Source organism: Camelina sativa, chromosome 20 (assembly GCF_030686135.1).
Source record: "Camelina sativa cultivar CO46 ecotype springtype chromosome 20, ASM3068613v1".
Lineage (NCBI taxonomy): Eukaryota > Viridiplantae > Streptophyta > Magnoliopsida > Brassicales > Brassicaceae > Camelina > Camelina sativa.
In genome coordinates this window covers 3,596-24,866 of record NC_141899.1, presented here as the reverse complement: position 1 = coordinate 24,866, position 21,271 = coordinate 3,596, and the positions used below count along the sequence as shown (strand labels likewise).

The following is a 21,271-nucleotide window of genomic DNA, read 5'->3' as shown; positions in this document are numbered from 1 at the left end:
TCTTTTATTGTATTGGAATCTTAATTTTGATGTTACTTCCCGTAATTCTACAGCTAATTTAGTTCTAATCAAAAAAATTAGATGTTTTTCAGAATTATAATTTGTTTTTGGATAATTTTACTACCTAACTAAAAATTAAATATACAATAGAGAATTCGAGTATCATGTCTAAATTTCTTACCGAATACATACTAATAAACATTGCTTAATGAGTATTTATTGAAAGAGAACGATCATATAGGACAAAAAAGTTATGATGGATAAAGAGAGAAAGATAAGACGGGACAGGATGGGACGGGATGGGATGGAACGAGACGGGAAATGTTTCCTATTACAAAGTAGATATGTTTGGATTTATATGAACAATAATTCAAACTAAAACCAAATTGAAATCCAAAATTTATATTTATTATCAATATTTTACAAATAGTTTTATATATTTAAAATAATAAGATTCTAACTCATTTTTTCAAATTTAAAATTTATATGAGAAAATTTAATACTAACTTAATTTATATGAAAGATTTAAGTAAAAAAAAAACACGACATCATGTTATTAATGTTTGTCAAAAATTTGAAAGAAGAAAAAAACAAAACCATAAAAAAATATGAGAATAAGGTGGCTGGATGGCTTCAATTGTAGAGACTTTCATAAGGTGGCTTCAATTTTTTTTTAATGCTGCTTTGTTGATGGCATCTGGTGAATCTCCTTACAAGAGAGCCACATACCGATATTCGCCTTTGCTAAACAATGTCTAACTCCTAATTCTTTCTTTCATTGGTCACTTGGAAAGTTTCTCTTCTCAGCTTCTGATTTGTTTGATGATTTGTTCTTTGGTCATTCTGAATTTTATTTTCATGTTTCATATTTGTGGGTAGGATATCCTTACTATTTTGAAAGAACGTAAGGTGCCTGAGAAGATATGTACATACATTATTCTGTAATGGTTTGGCTTTTCAATCCGTTTACATTCACTATTAGAACCAGTAGGGAACTGTTAACCCATGGTTTGTGCCATAGTATTATGGATCATCATCTCTCTTATGCAAGGTAGACACTTACTTTGAGTGTTCAAAGTTTCGAATACATGTTAATAGAGTTGATGTTTTGGTTCGCTTATGTAATTTGTGTCTTGCGTAGGTTGCTCCGTACCAAAAAAAAAGATGAGTCGCTTTCTAAAGATCCTGCTTGCAAGATTCTGCGTCGGGAGCTTACTAAAATTGTTGTGGATGGTGTTGTGTCTAAGCTTTGACATAACCAGTCCTTTTTTTTCTTTCCCTGTGTTTGGTCTGATCAGCTTCTTCCTCATATGTCTTTTCAGATGAGTTTCTTTTGCTTAAGCATTTTTCTCCAGGTTCTGGCCTCTTCTTCAGCACCAGCAATGTGTTTCCGAAGGTCAATAACATATGACACAGAGAAAGATGAGAAAGAAGTGTTCTTCACTATTACCTCATGTACTCGGTCTGCTTTTGTTGCTTTGCGTCTTCCCGGCTCCATTTTCAGTCACAGGTTAGTGTTTCAATTTGCAACACACATTAACAGTTTAACACTAATATCTACATAAAAACATACAACATATTTTTATCAAACAGTTCCGAGGAGCTTTCCAATCTGTTTGAAGAGAAAGAGCCAAGCTTGGAGTTGGAGGAAGTGAAGCAAGCTTTTGATGTCATTGATGAAAACAGAGATTGGTTTATCGATCCAATAGATTTTCAAAGAGTTTTGACTGCTGTTATTCAATTATGTATTTGATTAATACAATCCTCTCTTATTTTGTTGGAATGGATTTTAAGATATTTTTTCCGTCTAAAGCATGAGTTAAACAAATACCAGCTTTTTATCTCTAACTTTGATGAACTTCATTGAAAAAATTATAAGCAAATAAATTTTCTAAAATTACAGACTTTTTTAATATACAAGCAGTCATAATAATTCATTATATTAATTTTAATAGTAGGGATATGTTTGGAGAACATATATCATTTGGATTTTATTTTAGATAACTTTATTTATTAACAAAATATTCAAAAAAACATTAAATAATATCATTTGGATTTTATTTTAGACTCAGAAGATAACTGAAGTTGAATCAAAAGATGGAATGAAAATCTTTAGTCATAAGATTAATTTTATATATAAATATACTCTTAATATCATCAGAAATATATTACTATTTATGCACATAATTTCATATCAGAACATGTAAATTAAATTATGATTAAAATTCCAATCTATTAATGATATTAAGATGAAAAATAATGGATGTGAGACAGAAATGGATAATTTGTATAATAAAAAACAGTGTACTTAGAGAAATACTTAGGTTCACCCCTAGGGGTGAACCTCTCCATTCACCCCTCTTCTTTCAGCCAATCAGAATCTTCCATCTAATATTTTATTTAAAAAATAAATCAAAAATAAATTAAAAAGCAAACCAAATTAAAGAAACAAATTCTGTATACTTTTAATTAAGGAAAGTTAAATATTGGCTTGGTTTAGATTTTTAAAATTAGAATAAAATTATATGTCGGTTTGGGTTTACAAATGAAGTGGTTAGGGTTTAGATTTTACAATTATAGCGAAACTATATGTCGGTTTGGGTTTACAAATGAGGTGGTTAAGGTTTAGATTTTACAATTAGAACAAAATTATATGTCATTTTGGGCTTACAAATGAGATGGTTAGGGTTTAGATTTTACAAGTGGAACGAAATTATATGTCGGTTTGGGTTCACAAACGAGATGGTTAGAGTTTAAATTTTACAAGTAGAACAAAATTATATGTCGGTTTGGGTTAACAAATTAGATGGTTAGGGTTTAGATTTTACAAGTAGAACGAAGTTATATATTGGTTTGGGTTCACAAATGAGATGGTTAGGGTTTAGATTTTATATATGTCGGTTTGGGTTTATTAAAGAGCGGTTTAAATTTTAAATTTTATAATAGTTTATACAGATTTTATTTCCTTATTTTATAAGGGGGTGAATGGAGCCCAAGTATTATTCGTGTACTTACATCTTATACAATTTTAACCAAAATTGAATCAAAAGTTGGATTAGAAAATATGCTATTAATATCATGGAAACTGGAAAGTACATTAATGATTATGCAAGTATTAATTGATACAATTATTTCTCATTTAACGTGATTTATTATGCTTAAATGTATGAATTACATTTTTGCCATATATTAAATATTTTTGTAACTAAAACAAAACGAAAATTATGGAAATGTAATTAAGTAGAGATACATGGTCAATAATTTTCACAATTTAAAATAAAATTCTTCTAAAACATATTTGAAAACAAAAATTTCAGCCCAAACGGAATTGTAACTATATATATATTAAACACTCATATGGAGAATACATGTATTTTGCCTAATTTTTTTAGTCAAAATTTATTAATAAATTATTATATGAGTAATTATTTAAAAAGAAATGGTTATGGGACATAAAATTTCTAACAGGATGGATAGGATGGGACGGAAAGCGATGCGACAGGATGAGATTTAACACCACATAACAAAATTACTTTAACATTTTTAACAAACACGGTTTGTGCTTGATTATTATGGATGGATTGCAAAAAATGTATATTTTCCAGCTGATGAAGATGATGATCATATTTATTTTCTGTACGGGTTGGAGAATTCTACATATACACCAAAATATTAACAAAACACCTTAAAAGAATGGCAACCTAATTTTTGTGAAAAATATTAATATTAGATAATTAAAGTTTTACAACCTAAAAATGTTAATTATTTGACTAAATATATGTTTTATCAGTGTTTTCAAGTAATTTAATTTACTAATTAAGTACATATACTGAAATAGTATAAGTAAACTGAAATGGGTAATACGAATAATGAAAAAAAATATTTTGATCAATATTTTTAGAAAAAGAGAGACATAAATTTTAGATAAAAGTACAAATCAGAAAATATAGATAAATAAATTCAATTGTCAAATTTTCACTAATTTAGGTAAGGATTGACTATGTGACAGGTAATTCACCACTTTGGAATGGGCACTTTGAAAATTTTGCTAATTTTGAAAACAATTATCTTTTTGAAAAATTATAAATTTGGATAATTTCAACTAACTAAATAAAAAAATATTCAATGGAGAACTCTGCTATCCCAGTTTCTTACCCAAACTGTTTAGTAAAATTGTCTACCGAGTAGTTATTTAAAGGAGAAAGAACATCAGACAAAAAATTCTGATGGATACGGGACAAGACGAGACTGGATGAGACGAGACGATATGAAACAGATGAGACGGAACGAGAGAGATGGGTTGGAACATGAGGGGACAGGACATGATAGGATGTATTTTACTAGGTTTTTTTTTTTTTAATTTACATAAAAAATAACGTTTATAAAAATATTTTGTCCCGTGCTGTAGCACGGGTTTTTCTTTTATTGTATTGGAATCTTAATTTTGATGTTACTTCCCGTAATTCTACAGCTAATTTAGTTCTAATCAAAAAAATTAGATGTTTTTCAGAATTATAATTTGTTTTTGGATAATTTTACTACCTAACTAAAAATTAAATATACAATAGAGAATTCGAGTATCATGTCTAAATTTCTTACCGAATACATACTAATAAACATTGCTTAATGAGTATTTATTGAAAGAGAACGATCATATAGGACAAAAAAGTTATGATGGATAAAGAGAGAAAGATAAGACGGGACAGGATGGGACGGGATGGGATGGAACGAGACGGGAAATGTTTCCTATTACAAAGTAGATATGTTTGGATTTATATGAACAATAATTCAAACTAAAACCAAATTGAAATCCAAAATTTATATTTATTATCAATATTTTACAAATAGTTTTATATATTTAAAATAATAAGATTCTAACTCATTTTTTCAAATTTAAAATTTATATGAGAAAATTTAATACTAACTTAATTTATATGAAAGATTTAAGTAAAAAAAAAACACGACATCATGTTATTAATGTTTGTCAAAAATTTGAAAGAAGAAAAAAACAAAACCATAAAAAAATATGAGAATAAGGTGGCTGGATGGCTTCAATTGTAGAGACTTTCATAAGGTGGCTTCAATTTTTTTTTAATGCTGCTTTGTTGATGGCATCTGGTGAATCTCCTTACAAGAGAGCCACATACCGATATTCGCCTTTGCTAAACAATGTCTAACTCCTAATTCTTTCTTTCATTGGTCACTTGGAAAGTTTCTCTTCTCAGCTTCTGATTTGTTTGATGATTTGTTCTTTGGTCATTCTGAATTTTATTTTCATGTTTCATATTTGTGGGTAGGATATCCTTACTATTTTGAAAGAACGTAAGGTGCCTGAGAAGATATGTACATACATTATTCTGTAATGGTTTGGCTTTTCAATCCGTTTACATTCACTATTAGAACCAGTAGGGAACTGTTAACCCATGGTTTGTGCCATAGTATTATGGATCATCATCTCTCTTATGCAAGGTAGACACTTACTTTGAGTGTTCAAAGTTTCGAATACATGTTAATAGAGTTGATGTTTTGGTTCGCTTATGTAATTTGTGTCTTGCGTAGGTTGCTCCGTACCAAAAAAAAAGATGAGTCGCTTTCTAAAGATCCTGCTTGCAAGATTCTGCGTCGGGAGCTTACTAAAATTGTTGTGGATGGTGTTGTGTCTAAGCTTTGACATAACCAGTCCTTTTTTTTCTTTCCCTGTGTTTGGTCTGATCAGCTTCTTCCTCATATGTCTTTTCAGATGAGTTTCTTTTGCTTAAGCATTTTTCTCCAGGTTCTGGCCTCTTCTTCAGCACCAGCAATGTGTTTCCGAAGGTCAATAACATATGACACAGAGAAAGATGAGAAAGAAGTGTTCTTCACTATTACCTCATGTACTCGGTCTGCTTTTGTTGCTTTGCGTCTTCCCGGCTCCATTTTCAGTCACAGGTTAGTGTTTCAATTTGCAACACACATTAACAGTTTAACACTAATATCTACATAAAAACATACAACATATTTTTATCAAACAGTTCCGAGGAGCTTTCCAATCTGTTTGAAGAGAAAGAGCCAAGCTTGGAGTTGGAGGAAGTGAAGCAAGCTTTTGATGTCATTGATGAAAACAGAGATTGGTTTATCGATCCAATAGATTTTCAAAGAGTTTTGACTGCTGTTATTCAATTATGTATTTGATTAATACAATCCTCTCTTATTTTGTTGGAATGGATTTTAAGATATTTTTTCCGTCTAAAGCATGAGTTAAACAAATACCAGCTTTTTATCTCTAACTTTGATGAACTTCATTGAAAAAATTATAAGCAAATAAATTTTCTAAAATTACAGACTTTTTTAATATACAAGCAGTCATAATAATTCATTATATTAATTTTAATAGTAGGGATATGTTTGGAGAACATATATCATTTGGATTTTATTTTAGATAACTTTATTTATTAACAAAATATTCAAAAAAACATTAAATAATATCATTTGGATTTTATTTTAGACTCAGAAGATAACTGAAATTGAATCAAAAGATGGAATGAAAATCTTTAGTCATAAGATTAATTTTATATATAAATATACTCTTAATATCATCAGAAATATATTACTATTTATGCACATAATTTCATATCAGAACATGTAAATTAAATTATGATTAAAATTCCAATCTATTAATGATATTAAGATGAAAAATAATGGATGTGAGACAGAAATGGATAATTTGTATAATAAAAAACAGTGTACTTAGAGAAATACTTAGGTTCACCCCTAGGGGTGAACCTCTCCATTCACCCCTCTTCTTTCAGCCAATCAGAATCTTCCATCTAATATTTTATTTAAAAAATAAATCAAAAATAAATTAAAAAGCAAACCAAATTAAAGAAACAAATTCTGTATACTTTTAATTAAGGAAAGTTAAATATTGGCTTGGTTTAGATTTTTAAAATTAGAATAAAATTATATGTCGGTTTGGGTTTACAAATGAAGTGGTTAGGGTTTAGATTTTACAATTATAGCGAAACTATATGTCGGTTTGGGTTTACAAATGAGGTGGTTAAGGTTTAGATTTTACAATTAGAACAAAATTATATGTCATTTTGGGCTTACAAATGAGATGGTTAGGGTTTAGATTTTACAAGTGGAACGAAATTATATGTCGGTTTGGGTTCACAAACGAGATGGTTAGAGTTTAAATTTTACAAGTAGAACAAAATTATATGTCGGTTTGGGTTAACAAATTAGATGGTTAGGGTTTAGATTTTACAAGTAGAACGAAGTTATATATTGGTTTGGGTTCACAAATGAGATGGTTAGGGTTTAGATTTTATATATGTCGGTTTGGGTTTATTAAAGAGCGGTTTAAATTTTAAATTTTATAATAGTTTATACAGATTTTATTTCCTTATTTTATAAGGGGGTGAATGGAGCCCAAGTATTATTCGTGTACTTACATCTTATACAATTTTAACCAAAATTGAATCAAAAGTTGGATTAGAAAATATGCTATTAATATCATGGAAACTGGAAAGTACATTAATGATTATGCAAGTATTAATTGATACAATTATTTCTCATTTAACGTGATTTATTATGCTTAAATGTATGAATTACATTTTTGCCATATATTAAATATTTTTGTAACTAAAACAAAACGAAAATTATGGAAATGTAATTAAGTAGAGATACATGGTCAATAATTTTCACAATTTAAAATAAAATTCTTCTAAAACATATTTGAAAACAAAAATTTCAGCCCAAACGGAATTGTAACTATATATATATTAAACACTCATATGGAGAATACATGTATTTTGCCTAATTTTTTTAGTCAAAATTTATTAATAAATTATTATATGAGTAATTATTTAAAAAGAAATGGTTATGGGACATAAAATTTCTAACAGGATGGATAGGATGGGACGGAAAGCGATGCGACAGGATGAGATTTAACACCACATAACAAAATTACTTTAACATTTTTAACAAACACGGTTTGTGCTTGATTATTATGGATGGATTGCAAAAAATGTATATTTTCCAGCTGATGAAGATGATGATCATATTTATTTTCTGTACGGGTTGGAGAATTCTACATATACACCAAAATATTAACAAAACACCTTAAAAGAATGGCAACCTAATTTTTGTGAAAAATATTAATATTAGATAATTAAAGTTTTACAACCTAAAAATGTTAATTATTTGACTAAATATATGTTTTATCAGTGTTTTCAAGTAATTTAATTTACTAATTAAGTACATATACTGAAATAGTATAAGTAAACTGAAATGGGTAATACGAATAATGAAAAAAAATATTTTGATCAATATTTTTAGAAAAAGAGAGACATAAATTTTAGATAAAAGTACAAATCAGAAAATATAGATAAATAAATTCAATTGTCAAATTTTCACTAATTTAGGTAAGGATTGACTATGTGACAGGTAATTCACCACTTTGGAATGGGCACTTTGAAAATTTTGCTAATTTTGAAAACAATTATCTTTTTGAAAAATTATAAATTTGGATAATTTCAACTAACTAAATAAAAAAATATTCAATGGAGAACTCTGCTATCCCAGTTTCTTACCCAAACTGTTTAGTAAAATTGTCTACCGAGTAGTTATTTAAAGGAGAAAGAACATCAGACAAAAAATTCTGATGGATACGGGACAAGACGAGACTGGATGAGACGAGACGATATGAAACAGATGAGACGGAACGAGAGAGATGGGTTGGAACATGAGGGGACAGGACATGATAGGATGTATTTTACTAGGTTTTTTTTTTTTAATTTACATAAAAAATAACGTTTATAAAAATATTTTGTCCCGTGCTGTAGCACGGGTTTTTCTTTTATTGTATTGGAATCTTAATTTTGATGTTACTTCCCGTAATTCTACAGCTAATTTAGTTCTAATCAAAAAAATTAGATGTTTTTCAGAATTATAATTTGTTTTTGGATAATTTTACTACCTAACTAAAAATTAAATATACAATAGAGAATTCGAGTATCATGTCTAAATTTCTTACCGAATACATACTAATAAACATTGCTTAATGAGTATTTATTGAAAGAGAACGATCATATAGGACAAAAAAGTTATGATGGATAAAGAGAGAAAGATAAGACGGGACAGGATGGGACGGGATGGGATGGAACGAGACGGGAAATGTTTCCTATTACAAAGTAGATATGTTTGGATTTATATGAACAATAATTCAAACTAAAACCAAATTGAAATCCAAAATTTATATTTATTATCAATATTTTACAAATAGTTTTATATATTTAAAATAATAAGATTCTAACTCATTTTTTCAAATTTAAAATTTATATGAGAAAATTTAATACTAACTTAATTTATATGAAAGATTTAAGTAAAAAAAAAACACGACATCATGTTATTAATGTTTGTCAAAAATTTGAAAGAAGAAAAAAACAAAACCATAAAAAAATATGAGAATAAGGTGGCTGGATGGCTTCAATTGTAGAGACTTTCATAAGGTGGCTGTTCCGGCGAATAAAGTGACGATTGTTATCGCGAGTAGTGTCACGAGAAATGGTAGATTTTAGTCATATTTAGCACTGTGATCAAGTGCATGTTGATGAATAATGTTGTTGGTGTTTATTATTGTTCTTGGTTACTTTCGATTCTCAAACTATTTTTGGTTATATCTGATGACCAAAAAAAATGACAAATAAGTCTCTTATTTTTATACAATCAGCAGTCCATGATTAAAAACTGTTTGATTCATCATCACTGTCTTTGTTGAAAGCCACTGTCTTTTTGGATATGCAATGGAAATGGGTAATTCGTATAATAGAAAAGATTGCACTTAAACGATTTTCTTAAAAAAATTCACTATGTGACATATAAAGAACTAATATGAGATGGATATTTTGAAATTTTGGTTGAAAATATTCAAATGGAGATTTTATATATTTCGTGAAGTAATTCTCCACTTTGGAACGGGTAACTTCAATATTTTAGTATTTTTTTAAAACAGTTAGATAGTTTGTTAATATTAATATTGTATTTTTTGATAGTAAAAACTAACTAAATAAATAAAAAATATATTTAAGAAGAATATGGGTATCCCATCTAAATTTCTTACCTAATCTCTATTAAAAATATTGTCTACCAAGTAATTATGTAAAAGAGAATGATCATAATTGTGACATCCCGGTTTGCGGAGAGGTTTAAAAAAATTGATTTGGTCACCTATGTCACCAAAGTGCAGTTTTCTTTTCGGTCAAAGGTCCTGAGAGAACTCTATAGTTAAGCATGTTTGAGCTGGAGTAGTTTCAGGATGGGTGACCATCCGGAAAGTGATTGTCGGAACTGTGCGAGTGGAGACAAAACACATGGAAAAATCATGTGGTAATTTGTAGGGATGGTAAATAAATCTTTAAAGCCTCCTGGACGTAACAAATCGACTGTTGGATATGGATGGGCCCACTGGCCGGGAATGGATGTGGGCCCACTAAGCGAGGTGGGCCTATGGATCGGGAATGGATATGAGTGGGCCCACTAAGGTGATGATCGGAGCGTTACAATAAGACAAAAAATTATGATGGATATGGGAAGATAGGAGATGGAACGGGACATGATAAAACGGGACAAGGACGTGTTTCCTGTTCCTCTAGGTTATATAGTATATACGTGTAATAATCCAAAGTAAAACCAAACTTAAATTAGATATTTAAAATAATACAATTATATAAAATATTTTGCCCGTGCTATAGCATGGGTTACTACCTAGTTTAAATAACAAAAGGGCGAAGTTCTCCGGCCATCGATTATCGACAGTGTCACATTGTATCGTAACCTACTCTGCAAGGCAATATATTGTTTCAGAGTGTATTGTATTAGTAGTCTTATTTTTTGTTTGCTTTGGGAAGGATATCTACCAGGCCTAAGAAAGCCCACTAACAAGGCCTACATGATAAAGAATTGCAAAGCCCAATTGGTGCCGGCAACAAGGAGTGGACTGTCAAACTTTAATTCCTGCTGTAAACTGTGAGAGAGAGCACTTCCTTCCAGTCTCAGTGGTGCGTTGGTGAGGAAAGCGTCGTTGTCTTCTCCGATTGCAATTAGGGGTTTAAATCGGTAATCGGTTCGGAGGTGCTTAGCTTTGCGATTGAGAATGAGATCCTTTCCACTTCCTTCGACCTGCTGACAATGGGCAACTGCGGTACTAGAGACGAGGCTGCCGTCTTCACTCCTCAAGCTCAAGGTCTCTCTCTCTCTCTCTCTCTCTCTCTCTTCTTCTGTCTCGTTTTATATATCTCTCTCGCTCGCCTTTCATTTTTTTTTCTTCCTGATCTCTATTCTCTTTGGTTCACCTCGCAGCCCAACAGCTCCAGAAGAAGCACTCCCGCTCTGTCTCAGATCTGAGCGATCCATCAACTCCTCGCTTCCGGGACGACTCTTGCACTCCTCTTTCGTATGCCCAAGTCATCCCCTTCACTTTGTTTGAGCTCGAGACCATCACTAAGAGCTTCCGCCCAGATTATATACTCGGAGAAGGCGGCTTCGGCACCGTCTATAAGGGCTACATTGATGACAATCTCCGCGTCGGCCTCAAGTCTCTCCCTGTTGCCGTCAAGGTCCTTAACAAGGAGGGCCTACAGGGTCACCGTGAATGGCTTACCGAGGTCAACTTCCTCGGCCAGCTCCGTCACCCCAACCTCGTCAAGCTTATTGGTTACTGCTGCGAGGACGATGACCGATTGCTTGTTTATGAGTTCATGCTGCGAGGCAGCCTTGAGAATCACCTCTTTCGAAGTAATCCCCGATACCCTTCTCCATTTTTTCCACAAGTCTCTCTGTTGATTCCTTCCTACATATATCCCAAGAGTTGCACATTTTTTGTTTGTCACTTATTCCGCTTTTTAATCTGGTCATGCTCGTCTAGTCTTTAACCATGGCTTTACTTCAGAAACCACAGCTCCGCTATCTTGGTCTAGAAGGATGATGATTGCTCTTGGAGCTGCGAAAGGTCTTGCTTTCCTCCACAATGCTGAAAGACCGGTTATTTATAGGGATTTCAAGACTTCCAATATACTGCTTGACTCGGTAACTAGTCTTTCATTTGCTGCAAAGGTTCCTCCAAGATGTTGGGAATATCTTACCAAAACTAATATATCCTTGCTTGGTTTGAACCTGCAGGACTACACAGCCAAGCTTTCAGATTTTGGCTTAGCTAAAGCTGGGCCCCAGGGTGATGAAACACATGTATCAACTCGAGTTATGGGTACTTATGGCTATGCTGCCCCAGAATATGTGATGACTGGTGCGTGATCTATCTCTTTCAACTTTTTTTTTTGTTCCTAGATGCATACACAATCTTGACAGGTAGCTCCTGTAATGTCTTACTTTCACACAGTCTATGCCGGGAGTGATGATCATTTGTTTATATAGGTCCTACCGTTCAAGCCGCTTTAGTTAACTGAATGTGGGTTTCTATTTCTGCTGCAAGTCAGTGCCACATGCAGATAATAAAGACATTGCCTGAGCTACTTCCTCTATGCTTTAGTAGTTTGCTATTATTTAACATATAGGATTGTGGCTTTTGAGATGTTGAATCATGCGTATGCATTTCTATTTCACAAAACTATTTCGAGGAACATAGTCTCTCTTTTTGCATGACAATAAGTGCTTAGACCATTACACAAATTAACACTAACTTGACTCAATTACTAATGAACTAGGACACCTGACGGCTAGAAGTGATGTGTACAGCTTTGGAGTTGTACTTCTAGAGATGTTGACAGGAAGAAAATCAGTGGACAAGACAAGACCTAGCAAAGAGCAGAACTTGGTTGATTGGGCTCGGCCGAAGCTAAATGATAAAAGAAAACTGCTGCAAATAATTGACCCAAGACTGGAGAACCAGTACTCTGTCAGGGCAGCTCAGAAAGCATGCAGCTTGGCGTATTATTGTCTTAGCCAGAACCCGAAAGCTAGGCCATTGATGAGCGATGTGGTTGAGACTTTGGAACCTTTGCAGTGTACAGGTGATGCCCTGATCCCTGGTGCCACAACTGCAGCTGGAGCTGCATTTGCAATGGGCGGGGTGCCTGATTACAGAATGCACCGGAGGTTTGGAAAGAACGTTGGGCCTGGTGCGATTTGCAGGTCACCCAATCCAAATTGTTCACCAGGTGGACCTGCAGCATGCAGAGTTCGGTGATTACTGTCAAGTGTACATAATCGGTTTCGCTGTGTCTCCTTTTGCGCAATTTCTCCCAGAGTCAAACGTCTGGTTGATAAAAATCGTTGTTTTTGTTGTTGTTGTTGTTGTTGTTGTTGTTGTTAATGCTGCTGTTTATTGCCAATTAACTTTCTTGATCTGTCTAGAGTCTTGTATGATTATGGTTGAGCGTGGTCCTTGTTTAGTAGGCTCTCTGATGCAATGTGCTTGTAGTAGCAGACACCTTATCCACTCCAAGGTGAATTTTTTTTTATGTAAGCAGTAATGTTTTTCTAACAAGTGTACTACCCGACCATGAAGGGTTTGGTAATGTTGTGCGTACTGTGTGAATAGAAAGGATAGCATAGCGATGAACAGTTACCTAAGACGCCCTAATACACATGTGATTGGAAGTAGATGTTGCCTTCGCTGTCTATGATTGGACTTTTAGGGATCTGGAGGAGTGACCCACTAAACACTCACTCTTTTTATCTACCACACAGATCTTGGTATCGCCTAATCTTTCTGGCGAAACGAGGAGAAATATGGAGTCAAGCTTGCATAGTGTGATTTTGCTAGGTTTGCTTGCGACGATTCTGGTTACGATTCATGGCCAAGGTGAATATGTATATATACGTTGTATCCTTTGTCAATGGCTAAAAAGTAGTTGTGGTAGATCGGATCTCATCTATCTGGGGTCATGTGTAGGAGACGGGGCGGGGCTAAATGGAGAAGAAATGAGGCCAGTGGAGGTGGAGATGGTCATGGAGTACAGAGTATGGATGAGAAAGCTGATGACGCCATTGGAGTTGTGCTTAGAGTGCAAATGCTGTTCCTCCACCACTTGTGCGACCATGCCTTGCTGTTTCGGCATCAATTGCCAACTTCCAAACAAGCCCTTTGGCGTTTGCGCCTTTGTTCCCAAGTCATGTCATTGTACTTCTTGCTCCATTTAACTGTATTCTTTCTTCTACCAACATGATGCGTGTAAACTAGATTCACAGATTTTCTGTGCACGCTTGGATTCATCATCATAATTCAATAATTCATAAACATTAAAACAAAGACGACGAAGCGAAGACGAACCGTAGGACTCCTTTCGCTTTCTAGTAAATAAAGGATCAGTGGGCAGAAATAAAGGCCCAGTGGGCTTTGTACAAGCCTTACGGGTGGTCCAAAGTGTTAAAGAAGAGCAAAATATGCCTACTCTGTCATCCACCTATTCTTTTATTCATCGTTTATTTTCATTTTTTCAATTAGTCTTCTCTTCGCCGGCACAGAGATATATAGAGAGAGAGAGAGAGAGAGAATTGGCTTGGCTTGGCGGTGGCATGGGTCTGTGCGTGTGTGTGTGAGTGAGTAGATCGCGCAGAGAATTTGAAAAATGGCGTCAACGGACGGCCTTGTGCCTATCACCCGGGATTTTCTGGCTTCATACTACGACAAATATCCTTTCCCTCCTCTTTCCGACGGCGTTTCTCGGCTTTCCTCTGACATCGCTACTCTTATTCAGCTAGTAACCGTCCAATCTCCCCCTTCAGAAGGTTCCCGATCCGATAGTATCAGCAATTTGTAGATTCTCAATTTACTGCTTTTGAATTTTCTGATTTTATTGGGGTTTGCTTTCTAGGGGAAACTTCACTGATTGACGAAGCAAACCGTCAGCCCCCTCACAAAATTGATGAGAATATGTGGAAAAATCGGGAGCAGATGGAGGAGATATTGTTTCTTCTGGAACCATCTCGCTGGCCTATACAGGTGAATCTTTAGTTTCGTTTTGTGTGTCTGAGGAGCCATGCTGCCTCTACTTGGCCTGCTTCTAGTGTGAGTTTGACTTCTCTCTTGGTTTTTGCGTGCAGCTTCGGGAACCTTCCACATCCGAAGATGCTGAGTTCGCTTCTATTTTGCGGAATCTTAAAGACAATTTTGATATCGCATTCACTGCTATGATTTCCTTCCAGACGAAGAATTCAGAGCGCATATTCAGCACAGGTTTAATCAATTCTACGCCGACACTGTTTATACATAAGAAGAAATGAAACCGGGCTCACACAACACGAGTATATTATTTAACTTTTCTGCAGTTATGACCTACATGCCTCAAGATTTCCGGGGATCACTTATTAGACAGCAGAAGGAGAGGTCGGAGAGGAACAAACAGGCGGAGGTTGATGCGTTGGTTAGCTCTGGAGGGAGCATACGTGACAGATATGCTCTTCTTTGGAAACAGCAAATGGAGAGGTGAGCCTGCCCGCCTGTTTCTGATTTCTTAACTGATGCTTTTCTTCTGATTTCTTCTTTAGAGTCTGGAATCTGGATTATGCATTCATTGACTTTTATATAGGAGGAGACAGTTGGCTCAACTAGGCTCTGCCACTGGTGTCTACAAAACCCTGGTCAAGTACTTGGTAGGGGTTCCGCAGGTATGCCCTACCCATCTCTACTCTTTTTTACACAGATTTTCGCGCCTTCTCCTCACTATCAATATGGTTAATTTCCTTATTCTAATCCGCCAATAGTCCTCAATACCCATGCGCATATGCTACATTGGTTTGTCCGTTTCAGCATACTCATGCATATAGACGATTGATTTAGTTACTGATTCTTCTCCTCTCATACCTCGTAGGTGTTGTTGGATTTTATTCGACAAATAAATGATGACGATGGGTATGTACCTTGTTCTCATTTTAAACAGACAATGAGTGTTTTGGTTATTGTGGCAGAAGTTTCAGGTTGCATAAGAAACTATATAACTGACAGAATTATTGTTCTCGTGTAAAGGCCAATGGAAGAACAGCGAGAACGTTATGGACCCCCTCTATATAGTCTCACAAAACTGGTGATGGCAATTCGGGTTTTCCTATCACTTCTGTGGGATAGATATGATACTTTCAAACTGTAAGATAGTAGGATGATATTTTCCTTGTTTTGGTTTATTGTTTGTTAACGTAAGCTGCCTTAAATTAACTCAAGTCAATAATCATCGAGCTGGAAGTGCTCAATGAACCTTCCCATTTAGAGGTAGTGAAATTTTATTATATGTGCGATGAGCAGGAGTAGAGACCAAATGAATCTCCTGTCTGAAGCTTCTATTGTCTACACTTCTGAGTTTGAAAGATTCGTCACATTTATCAGGTACCATATCACTTTCTATGGGCTCTAGTACGTAAAGGCATACCCATTAGTCTTAAGAGATAAATCTAATACAGTATTAGATATTCTCTCCAATTCATTAGTTGTGTTACTTTTTCAGTTTTCGGTTTTGATTAAAATTTTAATTTTATATCCATAGTTTCAATATTACTTAGGTTGGACGGCTTTAGGAATTGCTTTCTCACTATTGAAGAACATTAACATTTCACTTTGTGCTTTTCCAGCGATGTATTTGCCAATTCTCCCTTCTTCATTTCAGCAGATACAGCTGGCATATTGGGCTCAAGGTTAGCTTCCATCATTCACAAGATTCTCACTTCAGTTCACGATTTCTTTTTCTAAGAGTTTGTACTTCTTAGGGACAATGAGGAGTACAAGGAGATAATTGTCCAAGCAGGGAGAACCTATGAGGTAATATGTAGTTCTCCTCTGATGCTTTTATTTATTAATGAAACTAATTTTTTTGCCATTCTAAGACTTTTTACACTAGTTCCATCTGAATTTGCTGCGTTCTAAAAAGTGTAAAGTGATGTTAACGACAGTAGTGATGTTCCATTCTAGGTCTCATTGATGGTGGAATCCGAAAATTCATATATTGCTTGGGATTTCTCCTTGATGCAAGGCAAGATAAGCATGGTATTGACTTTCTTAACCCGCGCCATGTTTCCCCATTATGTAACCTTAAATCGTTTGATTGCTTTTTCTTGCTTGGTTTTGCTTCCCTCTTCAGAATTATTCTAGAATCACAGGGGTGTCTTGTTTGTTCTCTTATGAGCTACAGTAATTTTTCAAGTTTTCAGGAAACTTAGTTTCTTGGTCTTTAAAATGCCTGTCGAGAAAATCACTATGTCTCTATCTTCTGTATTTCGATTTAAAGTTGTGTCTGTTACTGTTTTTGCAAGACTCTGCTTATCTTTGTTTTCACACTTTTACGGCGTATCTTGTCCTGTGATGATCTTTCATGTGAAAGACAGGAATTGTTGTTTCTTGACATGGGATGGGATCTAAGATAGGTTTTCAGCTTTTGTGGTTTGTCCTCTATTTATACTTGTGTTGTTATTTCCCAGGATATTGGATTTAGCGTGGAGTACATAAGTGCTTCAGGGGAAAAGACGGTGAGTCTGGTCATTAGTTACCATACTGTGTGGTTATACTTTGCTAGCGTCTAGCATATATATAATTTCTCACTCTATAATATATCCATTCAATCAAGTGAATTTCTGAGGGTGAATTTTTCTAATTTCAGCTGATATTACCTTACCGTCGGTATGAAGCTGACCAGGTGAGTGCTATGTCAATTTTGTGGGGAAGCTTTTGGTGTATTTTTTGTTGTTGCTCTGCGTAGCTGTGTTGCATTAGGTAAATTAGGTAATTGTTTTGGGGATACTGCAGGGAAACTTCTCTACCCTAATGGCTGGAAACTACAAGCTTGTATGGGACAATTCATATTCAACTTTCTTCAAAAAGGTAGGGTGATATTTACATTTTGCGGTAGACAAAGTGAATTAGAATCCTTTTTAGCCCATTTTTCCGTTGCTTTCATTAATGTGGATCTATTCATTGGGGTCTTTTTTTTTTCTTCTGTTAAAGACTCTTCGATATAAAGTGGATTGCATACCACCAGTAGTGGAGCGCGAGCCTTTAAACTGAAAGTGGAAGATGAAGGTGGATCATACTGTCATGTCTCATCGTTTCTTTGTACAAGGATAAAATTCTGAACCCTTTTGAGAGGCACCAATGGAACTTCTTAAACATTTGGTGCTACCACACACACTAATGTCATTAATATTATTAACCCTTTGAGAGACATCAATTGAACAATACTATTTTGTTTGCATTTATCATTGGAGAGTAGGAATTAAAAAGTGGCAAATTAAAAAGAGATTTAATAAAAAAACATGGATAAATACAGAAAATTTGGTTGACGGTGTAAAAAACAAGTAACGTCAGTATGAGTGAAAGCTGCAAAGGTTTTGGAAGATATATAATGGACTGGCCTGTAGGTTGCAGCGGTTACTCACCACGATAGCATTAGAATGTTGTAGTTAGTCGTGATTAGAATGTTGTAGAACTTCATACATGTAGAGATCATCTACTTACAACATCTCCAAGAACGTGTTCCTTCATAAAACTGTTCAAAGATGCAAGTTAGTATACAGATACAAAGCAGTGTAATTTATTTTTTAAAAAATACTATTAAAATAAAATTTGATTATAATTTAACAAATATATCTAAAAACTTCAAGATATTTGGTTTATTTAAAATATTTTGGTCTAAGTATATTTGATATTGGTTTGGTTTTTTAGTTTAACTTATACTACCTTATATAAATAAACATGTAATAATGTATGAAAACTTCGATGTGGCGCAGTGGCCACATCACACGCTCAAGATTTACACGTAATAATGTAATATTTCTTCGACTTTATCATGGTAATGAAGGATAGTAATAGCCATTTTTTCTAAACTCTAAATTTCTAACATTTATCATTTTTACCTAGATAATCTAATAGATAATTAACATTCATCTTATTACGATAGGCAAAATTATAGATTAAGAATATTCTTTAAAAATGTGAATGATAACAAAAGTATTTTATTTTGTAATAAATTTTTTTCAAAATTATGAAAACGAAAGAATATCTTCATAAATTAATAAAATTAATGATAAATTATAAATTATTAATTTATCGATAAATTAAAACCTCTATAAATTAATAAAATTTCATAGTCCCGACCTTATTAATTTATAGAAGTTTTACTGTATAGTCTGTCGGATTGGCTTGAATTGTGTATGTATATCGACATTTTCAATTTCAAGTTAAATAAAATTTGACAATATGCAAGGTAGAAACAAAAATTTGTAAGAAAGAAAAGAAATGAGATAGGAGGTCTTAGAATATTTTGGGCTTTCAATTTAAAAAGGCTTGGATGGATAGGCCTATTAAAAGAACCCGGATCCGAAATAGCAAGAGCGGGTCGGATATTTGCATTTTGAACTGAAAACTCGGCTCTCGTCTCTTCTCCATTTTCTTTTTTTTTTTTTTTTTTTTTTTTTTTTTTTTTTTTTTTTTTTTCAAAAGAGCCGTTAGAGAGAGAAAGAGCCGTTAGAGAGAAAGAGAGAGAGACGAGTCGAATCTCAGCAAATCGGAGATGGCTACGAAGATTGGATGATGGATTCTGCTTATTTCGTTGGGAGATCGGAGATCCTGGCTTGGATTAACTCCACTCTGCAACTTAATCTCTCCAAAGTCGAAGAGGTAAAAAACGAAATCTAATTGACTCGCTTCTCTTTATAATCAATCTCTATTGAGTCATCTCGTTTTGGAATTTGGAATCGGAGGATCTCGTTTTGGAATTTGGATCTGGGATTTGAGTACAGATTCGATGAATTTTTTCTCTATCTGTGTGTGTTGTTGTTTGATCTGGATCTGAAAATTCGATTGTGGATGATATAGGCTAGTTCAGGCGCTGTTCATTGTCAGCTAATGGATTCGGTACACCCTGGAACTGTTCCGATGCACAAGGTCAATTTTGATGCCAAGAGCGAGTATGAGATGATTCAGAACTTTAAATTTCTTCAGGATGTGTTTAATAAACTCAAGATCACTAAGGTCTTCTTCTTTCTTATCTTCTTACTTTTTCACGATTTTTTGTGGGGGTCTTGATTCTTCTAGGCATAGAGTAGAACTGAGTTTTATCTTGTTAATTTTGGCTGTGTAGCACATCGAAGTGAGCAAACTCGTTAAGGGAAGGCCATTGGATAACTTGGAGTTTATGCAGTGGATGAAGAAGTACTGTGATTCTGTTAACGGAGGCCAGCATAAGTAAGTTTTGCTACAACTATCACAACCTATCTTTTTAACTTGGATTCTGATTGTTCTGTGACGCTTGAATCCATTCCATTAAGATAAAACCAAAATTGACTATGAATCATAGTTCTTATTAGATGAGGAGAAGTTAAGTTCGCGTATCATTTGTTCTGGCTCTGCTGTATAAATCCAACAATCTTTACTGTTTCTAAGAAGTTCATATACTGTTTCTAAGAAGTTTAGCATTATATGATCCAAATTCATCTCTGAAACTGCTCTCTTGTATTTTCATTGGTAGTTACCACGCACTGGAGAGAAGAGAAGCCAGCAAAGGAGGAAAAGAAGCAACCAAGAGAGCTGCAGCTACACAACAATCAGCCAAGAGTTCTTCTTCTTCAGCTGCACCTAGACCTTCGTCTTCTAATGGAACCCGTAAACTCGAACCACAATCCTCCAACTCCGGGAATAATCACCACTCTTCAACTGGGAATCACCACGCTTCAAAACCATCAGCTATACAATCTAAACCAGTGCCTGCTTATGATGAAAAGGTACTGTTTCTCTCAATACACTAATTTCTAATATTACAACATTAAAAGTCTTATATATAGCTCACTAATTCACTTCTTTTAATCACAGATCACAGAACTGAAACTCTACATAGACAGCCTAGAGAAAGAAAGAGACTTCTATTTCTCTAAACTAAGAGATGTGGAGATTCTCTGCCAAAATCCAGACACAGAACACTTACCTGTATGCAAAAGTCTTTTCTTCTCTGTCTCAGTTCAGAAAACTATATTATCTCAATTTATCAATAAGTCGCTTTCGCACTCGGTGATGTTATCTCTGCCCTTGCATCCAAAACAAGCCTTTCGCACTCGGTGATGTTATCTCTGCCCTTGCATCCAAAACAAGCCACATTCCATACAGGTATTTCCCATCTTCATTCCCCTTCGTCAAGGCATTTTTGTATATGAGAATCCTGGTTATTGTTCATGACATTTTTTCCCATCTTTTTTGCAACTCCAGAAACTCAAAACTCACCCATATGCTGCAAAACTCTTTCGGTAAAGTACCAATTTTCCTCTTTTTTTTTTTTTTTTTTTTTCCCTTTTCTGGGGC

At 34.1% G+C, this 21,271-nt stretch overlaps 3 protein-coding genes, 1 long non-coding RNA gene and 2 pseudogenes across 12 annotated transcripts; all 6 read left to right on the top strand.

Annotated features, from left to right (window-relative positions):
- The first annotated feature begins 516 nt into the window (after positions 1–516).
- On the top strand, positions 517–1,828 carry LOC147918352 (uncharacterized). The gene is made up of 3 exons (XR_015592477.1): positions 517–1,051; positions 1,142–1,510; positions 1,594–1,828. It is a non-coding gene; the product is annotated as an uncharacterized LOC147918352 (long non-coding RNA).
- A 3,448-nt stretch (positions 1,829–5,276) lies between these two features.
- Positions 5,277–6,246, top strand: LOC147918351 (putative calcium-binding protein CML46; annotated as a pseudogene). Its single transcript, XR_015593319.1, has 4 exons — positions 5,277–5,469; positions 5,560–5,821; positions 5,923–5,928; positions 6,012–6,246. The product of XR_015593319.1 is annotated as a putative calcium-binding protein CML46 (transcript).
- Positions 6,247–10,782: 4,536 nt separating this feature from the next.
- LOC104768252 (putative serine/threonine-protein kinase PBL8) lies at positions 10,783–14,248 on the top strand. Of its 7 annotated transcripts, none has more exons than XR_015592559.1 (7): positions 10,783–11,224; positions 11,341–11,775; positions 11,930–12,066; positions 12,160–12,283; positions 12,702–13,442; positions 13,687–13,801; positions 13,892–14,248. XR_015592559.1 is itself a non-coding variant. In XM_087504444.1 (5 exons), exons 1-5 carry the CDS (start codon positions 11,170–11,172, stop codon positions 13,181–13,183), a joined length of 1,233 nt encoding a protein of 410 aa, XP_087360570.1. In that variant the 5' UTR covers positions 10,783–11,169; the 3' UTR covers positions 13,184–13,480. The 7 variants fall into 7 exon arrangements, 3 of the variants coding, with proteins under 3 accessions (XP_087360570.1, XP_087360571.1, XP_087360569.1); XR_015592558.1 differs by having other exon boundaries at positions 13,538–13,801; XR_015592557.1 differs by having other exon boundaries at positions 10,998–11,224; positions 11,930–12,283.
- LOC104768251 (uncharacterized) lies at positions 13,310–14,248 on the top strand. Its single transcript, XM_010492177.3, has 3 exons — positions 13,310–13,442; positions 13,687–13,801; positions 13,892–14,248. The coding sequence occupies exons 1-3, from the start codon at positions 13,359–13,361 to the stop codon at positions 14,137–14,139; spliced, it is 447 nt and encodes a 148-aa protein (XP_010490479.2). The 5' UTR covers positions 13,310–13,358; the 3' UTR covers positions 14,140–14,248.
- Positions 14,249–14,364: 116 nt separating this feature from the next.
- LOC104768250 (uncharacterized) lies at positions 14,365–18,175 on the top strand. Its single transcript, XM_010492176.3, has 15 exons — positions 14,365–14,727; positions 14,814–14,941; positions 15,043–15,175; positions 15,268–15,424; positions 15,528–15,606; positions 15,810–15,850; positions 15,965–16,081; positions 16,238–16,318; positions 16,561–16,623; positions 16,696–16,747; positions 16,898–16,972; positions 17,404–17,451; positions 17,583–17,618; positions 17,729–17,803; positions 17,927–18,175. The coding sequence occupies exons 1-15, from the start codon at positions 14,568–14,570 to the stop codon at positions 17,984–17,986; spliced, it is 1,305 nt and encodes a 434-aa protein (XP_010490478.2). The 5' UTR covers positions 14,365–14,567; the 3' UTR covers positions 17,987–18,175.
- Positions 18,176–19,490: 1,315 nt separating this feature from the next.
- Positions 19,491–21,070, top strand: LOC147918350 (microtubule-associated protein RP/EB family member 1C-like; annotated as a pseudogene). Its single transcript, XR_015592561.1, has 5 exons — positions 19,491–19,597; positions 19,796–19,951; positions 20,061–20,164; positions 20,448–20,700; positions 20,789–21,070. The product of XR_015592561.1 is annotated as a microtubule-associated protein RP/EB family member 1C-like (transcript).
- Positions 21,071–21,271: the final 201 nt, after the last annotated feature.